The sequence below is a fragment of the Plutella xylostella genome, chromosome 16, assembly GCF_932276165.1.
Source record: "Plutella xylostella chromosome 16, ilPluXylo3.1, whole genome shotgun sequence".
NCBI classification, from domain to species: domain Eukaryota; kingdom Metazoa; phylum Arthropoda; class Insecta; order Lepidoptera; family Plutellidae; genus Plutella; species Plutella xylostella.
Window position 1 is genome coordinate 4,669,014 of NC_063996.1, and position 17,178 is coordinate 4,686,191.

Below are 17,178 nucleotides of genomic sequence, written 5' to 3' on the forward strand. Positions count from 1 at the left end.
TGTGGCATGGATGACGCTGCCTGCGACAACGCAACTTACCAATGGATTGCAGATTTTCTAAACTAAACCTGATGGACCGATTTAATTGCAGCTTTATTATTATATTTATTATAACAAAATATTAAAATGGGATTAACTGTTTTTTTAGCCAAAAAAATATTGTTTTTGTGCCTAAAACCACACCCGAGTCCGCGATGTTCTATGCTAAAACCAAATATGAAGACCGCTACTAACTTTGTAAAAATGTACCTCCACGGTATTGCGAAATATAAAATGAATAAGTTATACTTAGCTCATCGAATATCAGATGCATTGTTGAACAAATGATGACTAACTGTGAAAAGATATATTGCGACAAGATTTCGTCCCAAATTATTGAGGTCGGTGAGCTCAAATAGGTTAATTGTTGTATAAAGTGACCTTTATTATAACAGAAATCCAATTAGGTACCTATCAAGAACCGCGTATCTTTTCAAGATTTTTCTCGATAGTAAGACTGTTGTAAAAAAATGGCTTATTGTGGATTTTTGTGGCAATTATTTGTGGCAAAGATTAGTACTTATTGATAATTATGTAGTTAACTGTAAGATAAGATAAATATACGATAAGATATTCTTATTTTTACACAAAAAACATGAACACAATTGCAAAAAACTTAATATAACACATATTACGTACAAATGGCTGTCTGTATCGTATCTGTATTGTTTACTCACAAACATACAACATATAAACATGAATATAATACTTACAAACTATGAGCATAGAGCTAACGGCATTATGAGCAGCTGTGTTGTGTGGTAAGTACAGGACCAGCTGTGTAGAGGCCGCGTTTTAATAGCAACACGCACCACAATCCCATGTACAACCCCTGTTACTGAGAGGCTCTGTAAAGTTAACCCTCGATTTACCATACATCTCCAGTACTTAATATGTATGTAAATGTGAAAGTCCCATTAATAAATCAATGATTCTTATTTAAATTCTTATTAAACCTTAAGTTTAGCGATAAAAGCTTTTTATGTTGTTTAAATCTTCCTAATACCTAATGTTTATTTCGCACCATACTTACTGACAAACCAAAAAAAAAACGTGTTTAACCACGACAAACCTAACCCATACTCTCCTTCCACCTACCAGGAACGCTTACAGTCGAAGAGGTGTAAAAAGACCAATTCGCTGTGAATATATTAATTAATTACTTAGAACTTTTTTTTCACTATCTAAAAGTATGTTGAATTATTGCAAAGCTAACCTCAATTCTCCCATCTACCAGGAACGCTTACAGTCGAAGAGGTGTACAAAGACCGGGACCAGTTCGCTGCGCTTGTGCGCGAGGTGGCAGCACCGGACGTCGGCCGGATGGGCATCGAGATCCTGTCCTTCACCATCAAGGATGTGTACGATGACGTGCAGTACCTGGCCAGCCTGGGCAAGGCGCAGACGGCGAACGTGAAGAGGGACGCTGATACCGGAGTGGCTAATGCTAATAGGGACGCTGGGATTCGGGTGAGATTTGGTTTTTGTCCTCCTTGGAAGCATATGGATATGGTGCCCTGGTATGCATGCTACTGGCATCGGTCGGTAGAAGCATTGCATAAGTTCCCTCGTTCGATGCCCGGGGTGGGACCAACAATTTTATTTGTGTTTCCAAGTTTGATTACATCATGGAATACAGCTGATTTCCGAAAAGTAATGTTTTATGAACATTTTAAGCAGTTGGCCCTGGCCCTTCGCCTGGCTTTATCCATTCCTAGCAGTAGTCAAACTTCTAGTTGTGATGTCGTAGCGTTTATGTTGTTTTTCTGATCGTATGGTACACTAGCCCAAGATTTTAAGATGCCTTATTCCATTTTGATACAAAATTCATTATCAGCAACGTTCCCTGAAAGCTTTGCTAAAGATTTAGGTGTAATGATGATAGTGATCAAAATGATAATAGCTTAAATAGAATCTGTCGGTAATGATGATGATGACGATGACGATTGCTACATTAGAACCCGTATTGCAGGAAGCTGAATGTGAGAAGAGCTCGATGGACGTGAAGTACTCGATGGACACCAAGATCGAGGACAACGCGCGCCTCTTCAAGCTGCAGAAGGCGCAGTTCGACCAGGAGATCAACACTGCTGTGAGTATTTATGTGCAAGTAGCTTATTTACAGTATTAACGAGGACGAGCTAGTATGAATATATCCTACTAGCTGTTGCCGAGAGCTTCGCTTCGCCTTAAAACGTTTTCCCGTGGGAATTCCGCGATAAAAGGTGGCCTATGTGTTAATCCAGGGTGTCACCTAACTCCATACTTACCAAATTTCATTAAAATCGGTTCCGCCGTTTTGACGTGAAGAAGTAACAAACATACTCACAGACTTTCGCCTTTATAAGTAATATGAGTAGGATAAAGTCCCGCATTCATAAAAAAATACTTATATTCGAATATGTATGTTCATTTTGTGTTTAAGCTTCTGTTTAATATGAAACACATTCATATCAGATTAGATACTTATACCTAGACATACAGGTCTAAATGATATCACACACACCTTAGGCTTAGAAACAAAGGCGAATAAGTTACCTTAACCGACAACGCTGCGTCTCATCAGTCAGCCGACGACGGCTCATAATCCTATTTGGAGACAAACTTCGCTAATTACGCGCGGTCCGACAGACATTTGCATACCAACGACTTGTAACGTATAATGCCTCTCAGCTGCGGTTTAATGTTTGCTCGTCTTTGTATTAATTCACCGAGGTACCGAAAGGGGTAGATTACCTATTACTGTTAAATCTTTTTGGATAGGTCCTTTTACACTTTACTGTATTTTAGTTATAGTTAGGTACTTTATTTGAACACTAGGGATTACCTTCTACTGTAAAATCTTTTTGGTCATGTCCTTTACACTTGACTTTATTTTAGTTATAGGTAAGTACTTCATTTGGCTGCTAGGTTTTATCGCATGCGACTTAAAAGAAGCATAAACAAATAAGAACTCTTTCTATAATATTAATTGATCTATTTTAAATCTGTATCTACTCACGGGCTTCTGATATTGCTCAAGAAACTCTGTGCTGCTCTGCAGACATGTAGCTATTAACGGATGTGTGGCAAAGAATTATTTTTAAATTTAATAGATGAGTTTGATTGATTGAGAATGAAAAACAGACGCTCGCTTAGCCCTATTCAAGCCACCACAGCGGCAGCGATTTCAAAATTACAGTAAATTTGTATTTCCGTTCACTGAAAATATTTGAATAATTTAAATCTTTGTAAGATGGTACCTCTACTGGCAATTTGCATCAGCTTATTTATGCGTCGAAGTTTTTAATATTCCTATTTATTATTATTATATTCTGATCAATTGTGCTACCTACGGATTTCCAAGTGCTTCTAGTTTTATCTAGGTAGTACCTAACTACCTAGGTAGGTACTTTTAGATTGGTTTATCATATGGTACTTAATTAAAAACCTTTATCGTTAAAATATTACAGAAAGCGGAAGCGGCGCTAGCATACGAGCTGCAAGCGGCGAAGATAAAACAGAAGATACGAAACGAAGAGATCCAGATCGAGATCGTCGAGCGACGCAAACAGATCGAGGTGCGTCTACACTACACCTTACCGTACTGTAGCTATAGTTCTAGTAGCGTTTTACTTACTACGCTCGCTGGGCAGTGAAGAGCATCTGCACTACACCTGCTGTTACGTTACTGTATTCTTAATTCTAGTAGTAGGATACATCGCAGTTCTATTCGACCCAAAATGTGTCTTGGTCTCCGATACAAGAAATCGCCATTTGCGGTCACTCTAGATTAGTCTAGCTAGATACACGAAAACGATATATCGGAGCGATGCTGCACTAACCACCACTCTAGCCCGTTCTATTAAATGTCGATTGCAAGACAGCTCTCTGAAACTTTGTAGGTCAAGAAAACTCCTGAGGGTTAATTACTCTTATTTGACAAAAAAACTAAACGAACGTGAGCCTTCATGTAATCGGTACGAATATTACAATGAGATAGAGTCGTGGCTAGCGCAGCAGCGCTCTAAAAACAGTTTTTTCGTGAGTTCTCTACCTTGAAACGAATCTTGCATCGCCTGACGTACGCTCAGATGATATGTATTTGTCTTAGTGTATACTATCATGCCCAATTGTCGACTACGAGAAACTCCCCCATGCTGTCATATACATAATAATCTGCAACATCCTGCTGTATACTAATTCTGTGGTTCCCAGGTGGAGCAGCAGGAGATCCTGCGCAACGAGGAGGAGCTGATGGCGACGGTGCGGCTGCCGGCCGAGGCGGAGGCCTACCGCCTGCAGACCATCGCCGAGGGGAAGCGGTACGTACCACCATGATACAGGGTGTCTAGTATACAAGGAGGCCCAAAACTTTAAAGCTCCATACTAAAAACTAAAACAATCAACATTTGTGAGGACAACCCACACAATATATTTAGTGGTTTTTTTATGTTTTGTCCAAGAACAAAAGTGGTTTTAAATGATAACTTATGTCATCTGCTGACATAGCCGGCACACTCTGTATAACATCCCTCTTTTTGCGTTAGAGCTCGCTTGTCGAAGCGTGCCGTACAGTCTATTGACTACTGAGCTCCTCGCAGTAGAAAAGATTACATTATGATAATCTCAACATTTAAATTAGGAAATGCATAGGAAATGCAACATTGTTTTTTGTTGTTTTATGTGCAATCTACAATTTATAAATAACATTCTTATAGCTGTACGTGAAAGATAGTTGCAAATAAAACGAGCATTTACGTAAACCCGCCTAATATGGGTGAAAACCAGAGGCATATGACTGGTGCAACTTCGTTGAAAATACCCCGACTGTTTGCATTTCAAATGAGTTTTCACAGTTTAGTGTTTGCTACGTAGCTGCAAGCGGAAGTGGCAGTTGTGCCGAAAGGGAGTGACTATTAGGGAGTCATTCTGTGCAACTTTTGTGCAAATTCATGAATTTCAGGAGATGCCAATGTCCTGCAGTAAACGATTACAATCGATCATAAAATAACGATTCTACTGTACTCGTTATTCTATGCAATCGATACAGTAAATGATATTCAGCAGACTGTCTTACTGGCACTTCCTCTCGGCAATCTCGCCCATTTATATCTAGCCAGCACTTTATTTAACCATAAAAATTAACCCAACGCCATTCTCTGTTCCCCAGCACGCAAACCATCGAAGGCGCCAAAGCCGATGCGGAACGCATCAAGAGCCTGGGCGTGGCGGAGGCGACGGCCATCGGCGACGTGGGCAAGGCCGACGCCGAGCGCATGCTGGCCAAGGCCAAGGTCTACCGCCAGTACGGGGACGCCGCCATCATGGCCCTCGTGCTTGAGGCACTGCCTAAGGTACGGTTCAATTCAACTGTCGTAGGTAAAAGGGAGGCAAAAGAAGGAACATTATTGGAGATGTGGAGTGAGGCGCGGGCGGAAAGCATTATGACAGACGAGCGACGCCATTCGGTTCGCGCTATGTTGCTCAGTCGCTACCTATTTATTTATTACTGCATTGACGCATTCCGACTGTCCTTTAAAGAAGCAAAGAGCTGCTGGTGCGCCTAAATGAAGAGACCACTGACCTGATGAGCCACGACTAATACTGCATCTTTAGATCATGTACCTGAATAGCGAACATACCAACATAATATAGATTTGTTGGACATTATTGCCCTTAAGGGCCGATTTTTCAATGCTTAGATAGACAACCAGATAGCGTTTATTCGACAGATAGCGAAATATTGAATTTTTCAACCGTCAGATAGAACTTATTCGTCCAATAACTCAGTTAACTGGAGAATAAATCTATCTGCTGCTTGAGCCGCCAGATAGTGCTTATTCTATTGATAATTTGACATTTGAGGTTATTAAGTAAGTTCTTTTTTGTGTTTACACCAATTCTAAACTATACAAGCGCAGAGAATAATCGTCTTTTCAATGGATATTTTCGATGATATTGATGATTTGGCGATCGAAAAAGAGGCAGTAGGTAATGAACGAATTTATTAATCCTGTTGAAAGGAAAGTCAGAGTCGTCAAAACGAGGCCTGATCATTACAGCATGTGGGATGCAAAAGAATTTCATCGCCGAAAGGCGCCAGACTACAAACATTATGTTGAGCTATTTTCAAGCATTAATTAAAAAAAAAAAACAGGAATGTAGTAGCACTTTCTTCATAATAAAATATTAAGGTACATTATAGTTTTTCATTTTATGATAAGTAGGTAACCTATGCAACATATACCTAAGTATCTAAGACATCCCTCCTGCTTGGCGGCATGATCTTCTATGTCCAGTAGTGGACGGCTATAGGCTGAGGAGAAAAGAGAGAAACCATCCAGTACTTGATAATAAAACATAGGTGTTATTTCTTTCAGTTTTTATTCATTAAAATTTAAATTAAGGATACGTTGAATGCTAATGTTGGAGCAAATGCCTAACACCTTTTCTTCTACATCGTTAAATGAAGGAGCATTTGAGGGCCCAGCTCCAGTTTTGTACATCTCCTGCCTTTGCAGGGAAGACTTCTTCTTACGACTTCTTCTTCATTGTTTTTTTGATGCCCTCGTACTTAAATTAAAGGATTTTCAATGAGCGGACTGGTTATACCACTGGAGTTAAAAAAAACTCAATTTTCTTCCATGCAGTCTCCTTATCTTTATTTGTTGCTGCATCGGTCTTTTTATTTTCTATGACATGTTTGAATAAAATTTATCTACCACTCACTAACACAGTAACTTCATTAATATTAAAATTCGCCGAACGCTCTCTTTTTTGTGATTCCATTGCAATCCAAAAATAACAAATATAAATACCAAAATTGAAACAACCCAATAAACAACCAAACCAAACAGTCAGTGAGGCTTGTGGCTTGACAGTGACAGTTGACTCTGACAATCAATATAGTAGTCTGTCCTGCTTTAGCACTAGGTGTCTACATATACTTGTTTCACCTTTCCAGAGTTCAAGTAGAAAAATCGGTAAGATAGTTACCTATGGAATAAATCACAATGAGCCGTTTTCCTTGACAGCTGTCAGTTGAGCTTTTGGGTAAGAGGATAGATGGCGTGAAAAAGCAGTGTATCAACTGTCAAAAATTACATAGAGAGCAAAGAGTACTAAACTCAGAATAAGAACTCAAACTCAAACTATCTCAAAAGAGTCACTATCTCAAGTGCACTAACTCTACAGTATCAAGGGAGGAGGAGCAGATAGCTCAACTACAACTCAATTAATACAGGAGAAACACAAGGAAACTGAGAAAACTTGAAAAGAACGGCTGTACGCACAATCGCACTGAACGCTGAAGCAACAGTGACATCGACATCATAGAGAAAATAATACTACAATTCTACCTACCTACGTCACTTTCACATTTCGTTAGCCTCACAGAATAACATATTGTGATCTGGCCCCGTATTTTGTAACTTTTTGAGAGTTAGCAACCGGTGATAATTGGTATCAACTTAGAGACTTATTAACCGAAAACACCAAAAATCTTAGTGAAAGAAATATGCAAGAAGCCTACCAATATATCCTTACATTCAACATAAACGTTTGTGAAATCAGATAAGTCAGTAAAAAGTTATGCTCTAAGTTGTCAGCCATTTTATACCAACCAACCCCACTCGGAGTTACATAATACGGGGGCTGAGTGTGTTCTGAGCAAGTTCTGAGGGTTTGAAAGTTGGTACAACCCCAGACAACGCCATCTATTTCTCCAAAAAGGAACTTTTTTTTTTTTAACAAACGCCTCATTGAAAAATGGTTTAGCAACTACCAAGCCGATAAACAGCCAAATAAATTTATTCGTTTGATAGTTATTTGACCTATTATCCTGGCATTGAAAAACCGGCCCTAAGATGAAAAGTGTAACATACACGGGTAACCAAGCCCGTCTGCTTTGATTCTTTTTGTTTCTTCTCCATGTAAATAAAGGGATATGTCAAGATAATAACCCTAACCATTCCCCCCACAGATCGCAGCCGAAGTATCAGCGCCCCTAGCCAAGACCGACGAGATAATCCTGGTGGGAGACGGCGGCGCGACGGGCGAGGTGGCGCGCCTGGCGAGCAGCCTGCCGCCCGCGCTGAAGACGCTCACCGGCCTGGATCTGACGGCCATGCTGAAGCGACTCGAGCCGAAGAAGGACCACGGTATGTGTGACGCCATTTTGGGAATTTAATAAAATGTTGTGAAGGAAAATAAAGGGTAGTGGTATGTAGGTTATGTTATACAGTGGTTAGATTTTACATGGAAGGAGCCTTCCTGTAAAGCTTGGTCGCTAAGCACAGCGAAAAACGGTCATGGCCCTTTACATAATTTGTCTCTGTCGCTCGCGCAAGGTTACTTGACAGGTATCCCTACCACTGCAGCCTATATTATTATGCAACTGAAATCTGCACAGTCACCACGGTGACAAATGCTAGTTTTTGTCTAAATAATAGGTAATGCGGGAAAGTAAATATAGAGATTCGGAAATGTAAACACTGCAAACGTTATGACTACTTATGACGTACCTCTACTTTAAAATAATTTTATCCAAGTCAATGGGCCTGTATTGTAACATTTTATGATTTATTTAAATATGTACTTAATTATAATTTAACATTTGTTATGTCTTCTCCCCAGAAGAAATGACGCTGACAACTTCTTCATCCAAGAAGAACATCGCCGCCTGCTAAGCACAGTTTTAGCTTTAAGTGTGTTTTGATCAAAAAATATAAGCTATTAATATTTATCATTGTCACTATTGTTCAGAATAAGGTTCGGAAGACGGAAGGACTTGGTATCGTTGGAGTTCTTATAACGTTCTTGTGCACAACTCTAGTACATCGTTGGAATAACTTTTGCTTTATTTTTCGATTCGGAAATCACCACTTTTGCAATGGATAAAAACTCAACCCACCTATTCCGACTTTATGTATCTACTAAGTAAGTTTATTTATTAGTATATGTATGTAATGCAGTGATAGCTTTGTGCCATACCTACAAATGCAAATTTACCTAAGATTTACTAAACCAATCAATCACGGAAAAACAATAGAAAACAGTCTCCGCTCAACGCAATGAGAGCTTTTAAACATTAAACAGTAGGTATTGGTATCCTTAAAGTAGCTTAGCCGTTATTATAATCGATATCCAATTAATACCTACCGATTTAAAAAAAAAACCATTGAAATGTGTAGAGTGCGACAGGTCAAATAAAGCTTTGGTGATCCTGATCAAATTATAATACCTACCTAAGTAGTTTATAAAATGTAAATGTATTATTTGATGGCAAAGGAGTAAAATCACGATAACCCGAGTGTTAAAGAAATCATTGTGTAAATTCATCAGGCGAATGTTTCATTGGTTAACTTGATTAGATAAATATAAATTACCAATTTTGTACCTAACTAAACTAAAATTGTGTTCAAAAATGTATTTTAATAGGGAGTAGAAATTAATATTCATAATTAAAATAACTTTTATTTGTACCTAGCATTGAATTCTTACCAACTTAACTTATTTCTCTTTAGGAGATGTGAAGTACCTACTATTTAACTAGGTACCTATCTAGTTACCTACCTGTTCAGAAATCGCATAAAGATAGCTGATAACTCTATAAGAAATTATATTTTCAAACCTAGTTTTTCTTATAGGTATTTAAGATAGTTTTTGTACAATCTTCTACAAGTTTTGGTGCATTTGTTTTAAATTAAAAAGGGTATCCACAGAATAACTCGAAAGCCCCTCGAAAGTATTGAGATTGTGTACTATACGTATTGTGACCTTAGATAATACTTATACTAAATCGGCCGTTATCATCTTAGTTATTATATTTTAGACTGTACCTACCACAAATTTATAAAATCCAAAGACTCAGCTATAAAAACACTTTTTAACCCTGTCACAATTTTAACTAACGTGCAACGTACACTAGGTAGGTACTTACCTTTTATTGAGACAGGGTTCAAAAACTGAAGTATGTATATCTTTCCTTGTTTTTTGCATTTATCTCGGTATTTTGTTAAGGTATTCAATAGGTATTGATGTGTATCTCTAGGCGTATAATTATTCTAAAAAGTATACAAAGTAAAATTACATCAGAAATATTTATTTTTAATTCTTTTGATGTAAAGTGTGAATCAATTTATTTTTATGAATAAAAATAGTGTATTAAATAATGCTCCTTTAATTTAACCTAGATACCACCATCTATTCTATTCTCTTTGGGGGTGTAATACACCCCCAAATAAGCTTGGGCCATTTTCCTACCACGCTGGTCCAGTACGGGTTGGTGGGTTTACATATCTAAGTGAGTACGTGCATAGATAATTATAGTTTCCTCAAGTTATTTACCTTCACCGTAAGAGCAATGATACATATTATACAGAATTTATTATTTTCTAAAGAATATTTTATTGGTAAGTACATGTCAGGGTCGGGATTCGAACCCTAGAGATGCGGGCGAAGCCGACCGATCTAACACCGCCGGTATAGATAGATATGTAGTACTTACTAACATTTGAAGTGTGTGTGAATACTAGGCTAAATACAGATATAAGAAGAAAGATTCATACTACCGAATGGTGTAGTGGTTAGTGGCCCTGACTGTTATGCCAAAAGCCCTGGGTTCGATTTCCGGTTGGGGCAGATATTTTTTTATTATTAAGTACCTACCTATATTATTATTATGCAGGTGTGGGTGTGACGGTGACCAGTCAACACTGACCAGCCGGTTAGGCTGATAGGCCTAAATCCACCAAGATGATCAAGGACTTGAGAAACGAAACGTTAAGTATTTCTGACATTTTGTAATCTTTCATTGACATTGACAGTTCACTGACACTGACATTGACGTTCACAATGGCGTCGCGTCGTTCATTCGGCCGTGTTCTGTTTACCAAGACGTAAACAATCAAATATTTAATATTTTTTCAATTAAAACTATAAACTACTAGTGTTTTAAGACGCTTGACGGTTAACTATAATCATGGAATTTGATTTGGATAGTGATTTGTGCTGTGGTTGCCTTTGTGCGGGTCGCAAAATGGTACTCATTGATGATTTCAAGAAGCGATGTTTTTTACAAATATTATGGGAGATGCAGCCGGTAATTATAATTTATATTGCTACCTAATACATTGAAATTCCCATAAAAAGTACTGATAATTTTAACGATTCTGCTATGTCGATATTCTGGACTGTTAGAGTAGACTGTTAGAGAGTTAGAGCTTAACTCACACCTCAGCAAAAGATAAAGGTGGCCCTAGAATACTTGTGTCACTGTATTTTTAAAATACAGTAAGTACCTACTTGGATCCTATTATAATTTCAAAGAGCAACAACCAAAATCCCCATTTTATGTATATTTTTGTACTTTTAAGATGCATGTATTTTATTAACTATAGTCTTTCCTTCTTTTCATCAGATGAGTCAACCTGAAAAGGTTTCTCTGTGGCTGTGTTGGGAATGTGTTGCTCAAACTGAACGTTTCTGTAAATTCAAACAAAAAGTTAAAAAATCTTTCAGGAAATTACAGGGATTAACAAAAGAGGTAAGAAATATATACACATATTGCAGCATAATATCTGCATTGTGAGATATATAAGATAAATTAATGTATTTTTCTATTTTGTTTAAGCCCAATAATGCAAATATAGTACTAAACTATGAAATAAATATACTAATACAGTAGCATAATATAGCCAATAATTGAAAACATTCAGCAATAGAATGAAAATAATATAATTTAACTATTAAACTTTGCAGGTTGGCTGGTCGCATATAGAGCAACATTCTTCACTAAAAGTATCAGCCATAAACATCATTAACATATATCCCAACGGCGTTATAATAGATGATGCTGACAATGCTCTGAAATATGAAGTAAAACTAGAACCTTGTGAAAAAACTAATACATCAACTGATATAAAGAATGAATCTGACAATATTTCAATACATTCGGATAGACTCGACTCATGTGCTGAAGATCCAATAGTAAAGGACAATGAATTGTCAAAAGAAGTGGTGAAAAAACGGAAATGTAGAAGTACAATCAAGATTAAAAAGAAAAAGAGTAAAACACAAGCTGAAATAGTACCAGAATACATTAAGGAAGTAGAGCTTAGCCCAGTTGAAATAGAGAATGAAAGATCTGAATTGCGTAATGGAGAAGAGTTTGTGAATGCCATGTTCAAGTGTGATAATTGTATTTTGCCATTTCCTAATGCTGAAGATCTTCGGGACCATATCACTTCAAAGCATGAGTTGGTAAATACTTTTTTATTTGATATACTTACTACCAGGAATTAACTAATGTGGCAAATCATGATAACTTTAACATGAACAATTGAACACACATTCTTTATTGTCTGTCTGTACATGTCTTGTACAGTGTGAAATAGTCAAAAAGACATTGCTACAAGCGGTGCTCTATCCTTTGTTTTTCTAATTTAAACTTTAAGCTTCTCCTGTAATGGATATAAAATGTGTGAATATTTAATGCATATTGATTGCATTCTTGGCATTTTCATAATACCCTTATTTATTTACTTACAGAATGCAACAAAATTTAAATGTAATATCTGCAAGTGTTCATTTGCAAATGAAATTTCATACAACTATCATACAAACAGGCACAAGCGCCGTTACGAGTGTATAATGTGCGAAGAAAGATTCTCCAGTCACCGGAAAGGCACGAAACATTATGAAACATATCACTGTGGAATTAGCAACTACACTTGTAATATATGCCAGAATGAATTTGTGTAAGTAAATTAAAAATAAACATATTTCGGATTTCCAATTCACACTTTAGCTTTTTTACATTTCTATTATATTTCCAACAGAGAGTTTTAAATGGGCTGGTTCACAATAATAGCATCTACAATAATCACTGTAAACCAAAATATTTTGCACTTGGGAGAAAACAATGTAAAAGCTGCTATAGCTGTTTTTTTTTGTGAACCTATTCTATTCTATTCTATTCTCTGTGGGGGTGTAAGTACCTGCACCTGGCTCTCTCGAATGGAACCGTTGTGCATATCCCCAAGGTCTAAACTGCCTTCCTAAGCTTGGACCATTTTCCCACCACGCTGGTCCACTGCGGGTTGGTGGGTTCACATATCTAGATTTGCTAGATCTAGATATGCAGGTTTCCTCACGATGTTTTCCTTCACCGTAAGAGCGATGGTATACATTGTACTTAAGTTAAAAGAACTCATTGGTACATGTCAGCGCCGGGATTCGAACCCGCGTCTCTGTTGTGAGAAGCGGGCGCTTACCCGACTGAGCTACCACCACTCCTTTTTGGTGAACATAACAAAATTAAATTCAAAAAATGTTAATATAAATTTGGAAACCTCACATACAGGTCCCAAACCGCTCTAGACTCCCACATGAGCAAAGCCCACGATTGCCCAGAGGTCACCACTGACGCTGAACCAGCCAGCACCTACCCGTGTGACCAGTGTAGCAAGACCTTCAAATGGCAGTCGTCACTGAGGAAACATATGGAGACACACCGGATACAGACCGGGGAGAAACGGAAACCATACTGTGAGACTTGCCGGTAAGACTTTCTTTAAGTCCCTATGAAAAAGAGAGTTTCTATAAGTTTTATGTTTTGTGCAGATAGATAATTATTTATAATTTTTATTTCAGATTGTCCTTCACAACCACATCAAATCTTCAAAAGCACGTGAAAACGAGCTCCAAACATCAGATAAAATTAAAATTAAGGTATTACTTGCTTTATAAATCTCCCACTTTAGCTAATAGATACCTGAAACTACAGTCTCAAAGCCCATATCCCGATGTAAGAAAGTATTAACCACATTTCATTAATAACTATTTAATTACGAAATTAAGTCACAAGCCTTCATAATCCAAAGTCCACATCCCTTTAAAAGCTCTCCACCACTGCAACGCACACATACACGGTATACCTACTGTCCAACGTACAAACATCGTCCAACGACAGTCCAAAAAAAAAACATAAAACGTCTATGAAAACTTATTGAACGATTCTACATGATCAGCTACTTTCATCCATATCTCAGTAGCCCTAAACTCCACACCCGCTTGCAGGAAGCTCCCGGCCACGGACGACGCGCACCGAGACAGCGTGTGCGTGTCGGTGAACCGCGCGCGGGCCACGCACGCGTGCCCGCACTGCGGGAAACTGTTCCAGTGGAAGGGGAACTTGTTGCGGCATATGAAGAGCCATGTCGCCAAGTATGTTGTTTGTTCTAGCTTAGAAACATTATTAATTTCGCCAAGTATGTTGTAGCTTAGGAAGATTGTAACGATTATATTTTTTGTGGTGCAGGTAGGGCTAGAAGCTTCTGTTGAATATATCTACGAAGTTCCTGATAGAAGGTGTTATCGCGAACAAATTTTTACGAACGAACGAACGAAGTAATTAGTCTGAATTTCATATTAGAATGTAAAAGTCGACACCAACTACTTCGTTTGTTCGTTCGCAAAAAATAATTCGCGATAACCCTACTGTTCGATGGTGGTGAAAACCTGAAATACCCATATGACCCCCCAGCGGGGTAGAGGGGAGACAACGGTCTTCCAATCGAATCTATCGACAGCCAACTGCTTTTATATAAGCACAAGTTATCCCAATATTTGCATCTCCGTATCGATATAGAGAGTCGAGGTATGTTTAGGGCGGCCTCACTTATTATATGTTATAATTTTTGGTAATATGATCTATAATAAAGTGCGTATAACATTGCAGAGCGGCGGGCGAGCTGTCGTGCGAGCCGTGCGGGCGCTCGTTCGCGTCCATCGCCACCTACAACCAGCACATGCGCGTCAGCCGGAAACACGTCAGCGAGAATGACTTCAAGTAAGACTCCTTTAATATAGCTGCTTTCAAAAAATTACGTTGAAAGTACCCACATATTTTTAATGCACAATGTCGTTGTTATTATAAGCGCAGCAGTGTACCTATTGCATGTGGAAAGCTTGTTTGTTAGTGCAGTGAAAAGTAAACGCGAAAATGTATGGCGCGAGAGTGTCGCCAACTATGTACCATTAAACTACCGTAGCGCCATAAAAATTAGCTTTATCAGTTCACTGCCTGACTGCCAAAAACAACATGCCCTTTTAATTAAACACATTTGTTCGGTACCTAAATCCTCTCATTAAAATATACTCATTTTCTAAAAAGATGTAAGTTATAATTTAATAACACATGTCCAATTTACAGGTACGAGTGTAACGAATGCGGAAAAAAGTTTGCGAACAAAATACGACTGAAAGACCACGTGGACTGGGAACATCTGAAGAACTACAACCACAACTGCAGCATCTGCCAAAAGGTATGAATAATTGAATATAGTAATAATATATAAGTAATATTTTTTAATAAGTAACCATCAGCGACGATTGGAGACCGGTAAATGGCATATAAACCTTTTAAAATGTGTGATTCCGTGATTGATTTTTTTGAGTGTGTGTGTGTGTGTGTGTGTGTCTATGATGGTTCACATAAAAGCTAATTAACAGATATTAATGAAACTTAACAGTAATTCAGCTTATCCATAGAACTCACACATAGCCTTTTAATTTAATCCCGAAGCTTGCGGGAAAAGCTAGTACATAACGTTTTTTTATTACACTTGTTGATTTTCTAATGCTAGGCAAAGTCCACATTTATTCTTCCAAACCTTTCGATCAGCAACCCAATTGCTCAAAAAAAATTCCTGAGCGTCAGTAAAAAAACTATATTCATGATGATTAATTATTATTATGTGTACAACATTTCTGATACAATCCATCAGAGAAACCCCAAGCATAGCTCTCTCCATAGCACGCTGAGCGACTTTAAATCGGTGGACCAGTCCTACCGTCAGTGTCCACGTCTCTGCACCGAATATACGTCATATCTGCCGAAGAACCGATAACCGTTGGGGTAGACGAGTTCTCGAGTGGAGACCACGAACAGGCAAACGCAGCGTGGGACGCCCTCCTGCCCGCTGGACTGACGACCTTAGGCGGGTGGCGGGTAGTGGTTGGATGAGGAAGGCCGAGGACCGAGTGTTGTCGCGCTCCTTGGGAGAGGCCTATGTCCAGCAGTGGATGATTATTGGCTGATGATGATGATGATGATGATGTACAACATTAATTTATCAGGTATTCAAGAGCCACACGTCGCTGTACCTGCACCGGCAGGTGGTGCACGGCAAGGAGCATCGCGACCATCTGTGCGACCACTGCGGGAAGTCCTTCCCTGTGAGTAGCTTTATACCTACTAGTTATCATGAAAGGGAGATGGTCAGAGAGGATATTGGGAAGGGTAAAAATAAGCATAAGCTAGGAAGTAGATAAGTAAATTTCTCAAATATGAATACCCAATGTGTTGCTCCTAGCGGAAAACTCTTGGATTGGAGGTGCGCGATGTGTAAAAACGGTGCGTCGCCACCCGCATCAATAGCCGCGTATACACTGGCCTCACGCCGCCGCCGAGAACTTGATCCAATGCTCGGCCTGTATTTCTGTTTGGTCGTGCCCCGGGCATTGGATTGAGTTCGCGTTCCACTACCGCACCACCACCGACACATTATCAATTAACAATCCATAAGCAGCGTCGCTCGCCTGTCAAACAACTGTCATATCCATTTTTGTAAATTTGACAAGCGAGCGACGCTGCTTTAGAATTATTTATTGCAAATGTTCGGTGGTGGTAACCCTTCTGTGCTGCTCGACTGTTATTCTGCTTAGAATGCCGAAATTCACTTCTCCTTTCATAACACGTCATTCGCTCCACAGAACAACGCGAAGTTGCGCGCGCACGTCACGGCCCTACACTCCGGGGCTTCCTACGCGTGTGCGCAGTGCGGCGCGCGCTTCAACTGGCACTCGTGCCTGTCGCGCCACGTGCGCGTGCTGCACCGGAACAAGGAAAAGGGCAATGGGGCCGCACCCTAAGGATGATGCCATAGAGAGAATGAGACAATAGCATAGAATGAGATAAACGAGCGCGCCCGCAATACCCTCTGGCGATGTTGTTTTTGAGGCGCGTGCTTCAACTGGCATTCGTGTCTATCGCAGAATCTGCGTGGGCTTCACCGGAACAAAGACAAGGTCAATGGGGCTGCACCCTAAGGAGACATCATACAGTCTGTCAAGTATAAGATGGCGTTCCTCTGG

At 39.0% G+C, this 17,178-nt stretch overlaps 2 protein-coding genes across 5 annotated transcripts in view; both read left to right on the forward strand.

The window, feature by feature from the left end:
- LOC105390242 (flotillin-2) overlaps window positions 1-10,193 on the forward strand; it is a 195,508-nt gene extending 185,315 nt beyond the window's left edge. For 3 of the 4 annotated variants that reach the window (XM_038118864.2, XM_038118866.2, XM_038118867.2), the window contains 7 exons: window positions 1,277-1,509; window positions 2,012-2,131; window positions 3,492-3,599; window positions 4,237-4,343; window positions 5,192-5,375; window positions 8,003-8,180; window positions 8,656-10,193. In XM_038118864.2, coding sequence (XP_037974792.1) covers window positions 1,277-1,509; window positions 2,012-2,131; window positions 3,492-3,599; window positions 4,237-4,343; window positions 5,192-5,375; window positions 8,003-8,180; window positions 8,656-8,708 — 983 coding nt within the window. In that variant the 3' untranslated portion in view covers window positions 8,709-10,193. The remainder of the gene's footprint in view (window positions 1-1,276; window positions 1,510-2,011; window positions 2,132-3,491; window positions 3,600-4,236; window positions 4,344-5,191; window positions 5,376-8,002; window positions 8,181-8,655) is intronic. The other variant, XM_038118865.2, reaches the window with a different exon arrangement.
- Window positions 10,194-10,913: 720 nt separating this feature from the next.
- Window positions 10,914-16,971, forward strand: LOC105397538 (zinc finger protein 879). The gene is made up of 11 exons (XM_048626344.1): window positions 10,914-11,122; window positions 11,441-11,566; window positions 11,782-12,282; window positions 12,571-12,779; window positions 13,385-13,582; window positions 13,675-13,752; window positions 14,101-14,247; window positions 14,762-14,872; window positions 15,236-15,347; window positions 16,162-16,260; window positions 16,798-16,971. The coding sequence occupies exons 1-11, from the start codon at window positions 11,003-11,005 to the stop codon at window positions 16,954-16,956; spliced, it is 1,860 nt and encodes a 619-aa protein (XP_048482301.1). The 5' UTR covers window positions 10,914-11,002; the 3' UTR covers window positions 16,957-16,971.
- The last annotated feature ends 207 nt before the right edge of the window (window positions 16,972-17,178 follow it).

What these genes read in the sequence shown, in the direction of transcription:
- LOC105397538 (XM_048626344.1), top strand. Translation starts at nt 11,003, where the DNA reads ATGGAATTTGATTTGGATAGTGATTTGTGCTGTGGTTGCCTTTGTGCG. An exon ending in CAGATAAAATTAAAATTAAG is followed by an intron (nt 13,753 to 14,100) that starts GTATTACTTGCT and finishes ACCCGCTTGCAG; the next exon opens with GAAGCTCCCGGCCACGGACG. An exon ending in ATGAAGAGCCATGTCGCCAA is followed by an intron (nt 14,248 to 14,761) that starts GTATGTTGTTTG and finishes ATAACATTGCAG; the next exon opens with AGCGGCGGGCGAGCTGTCGT.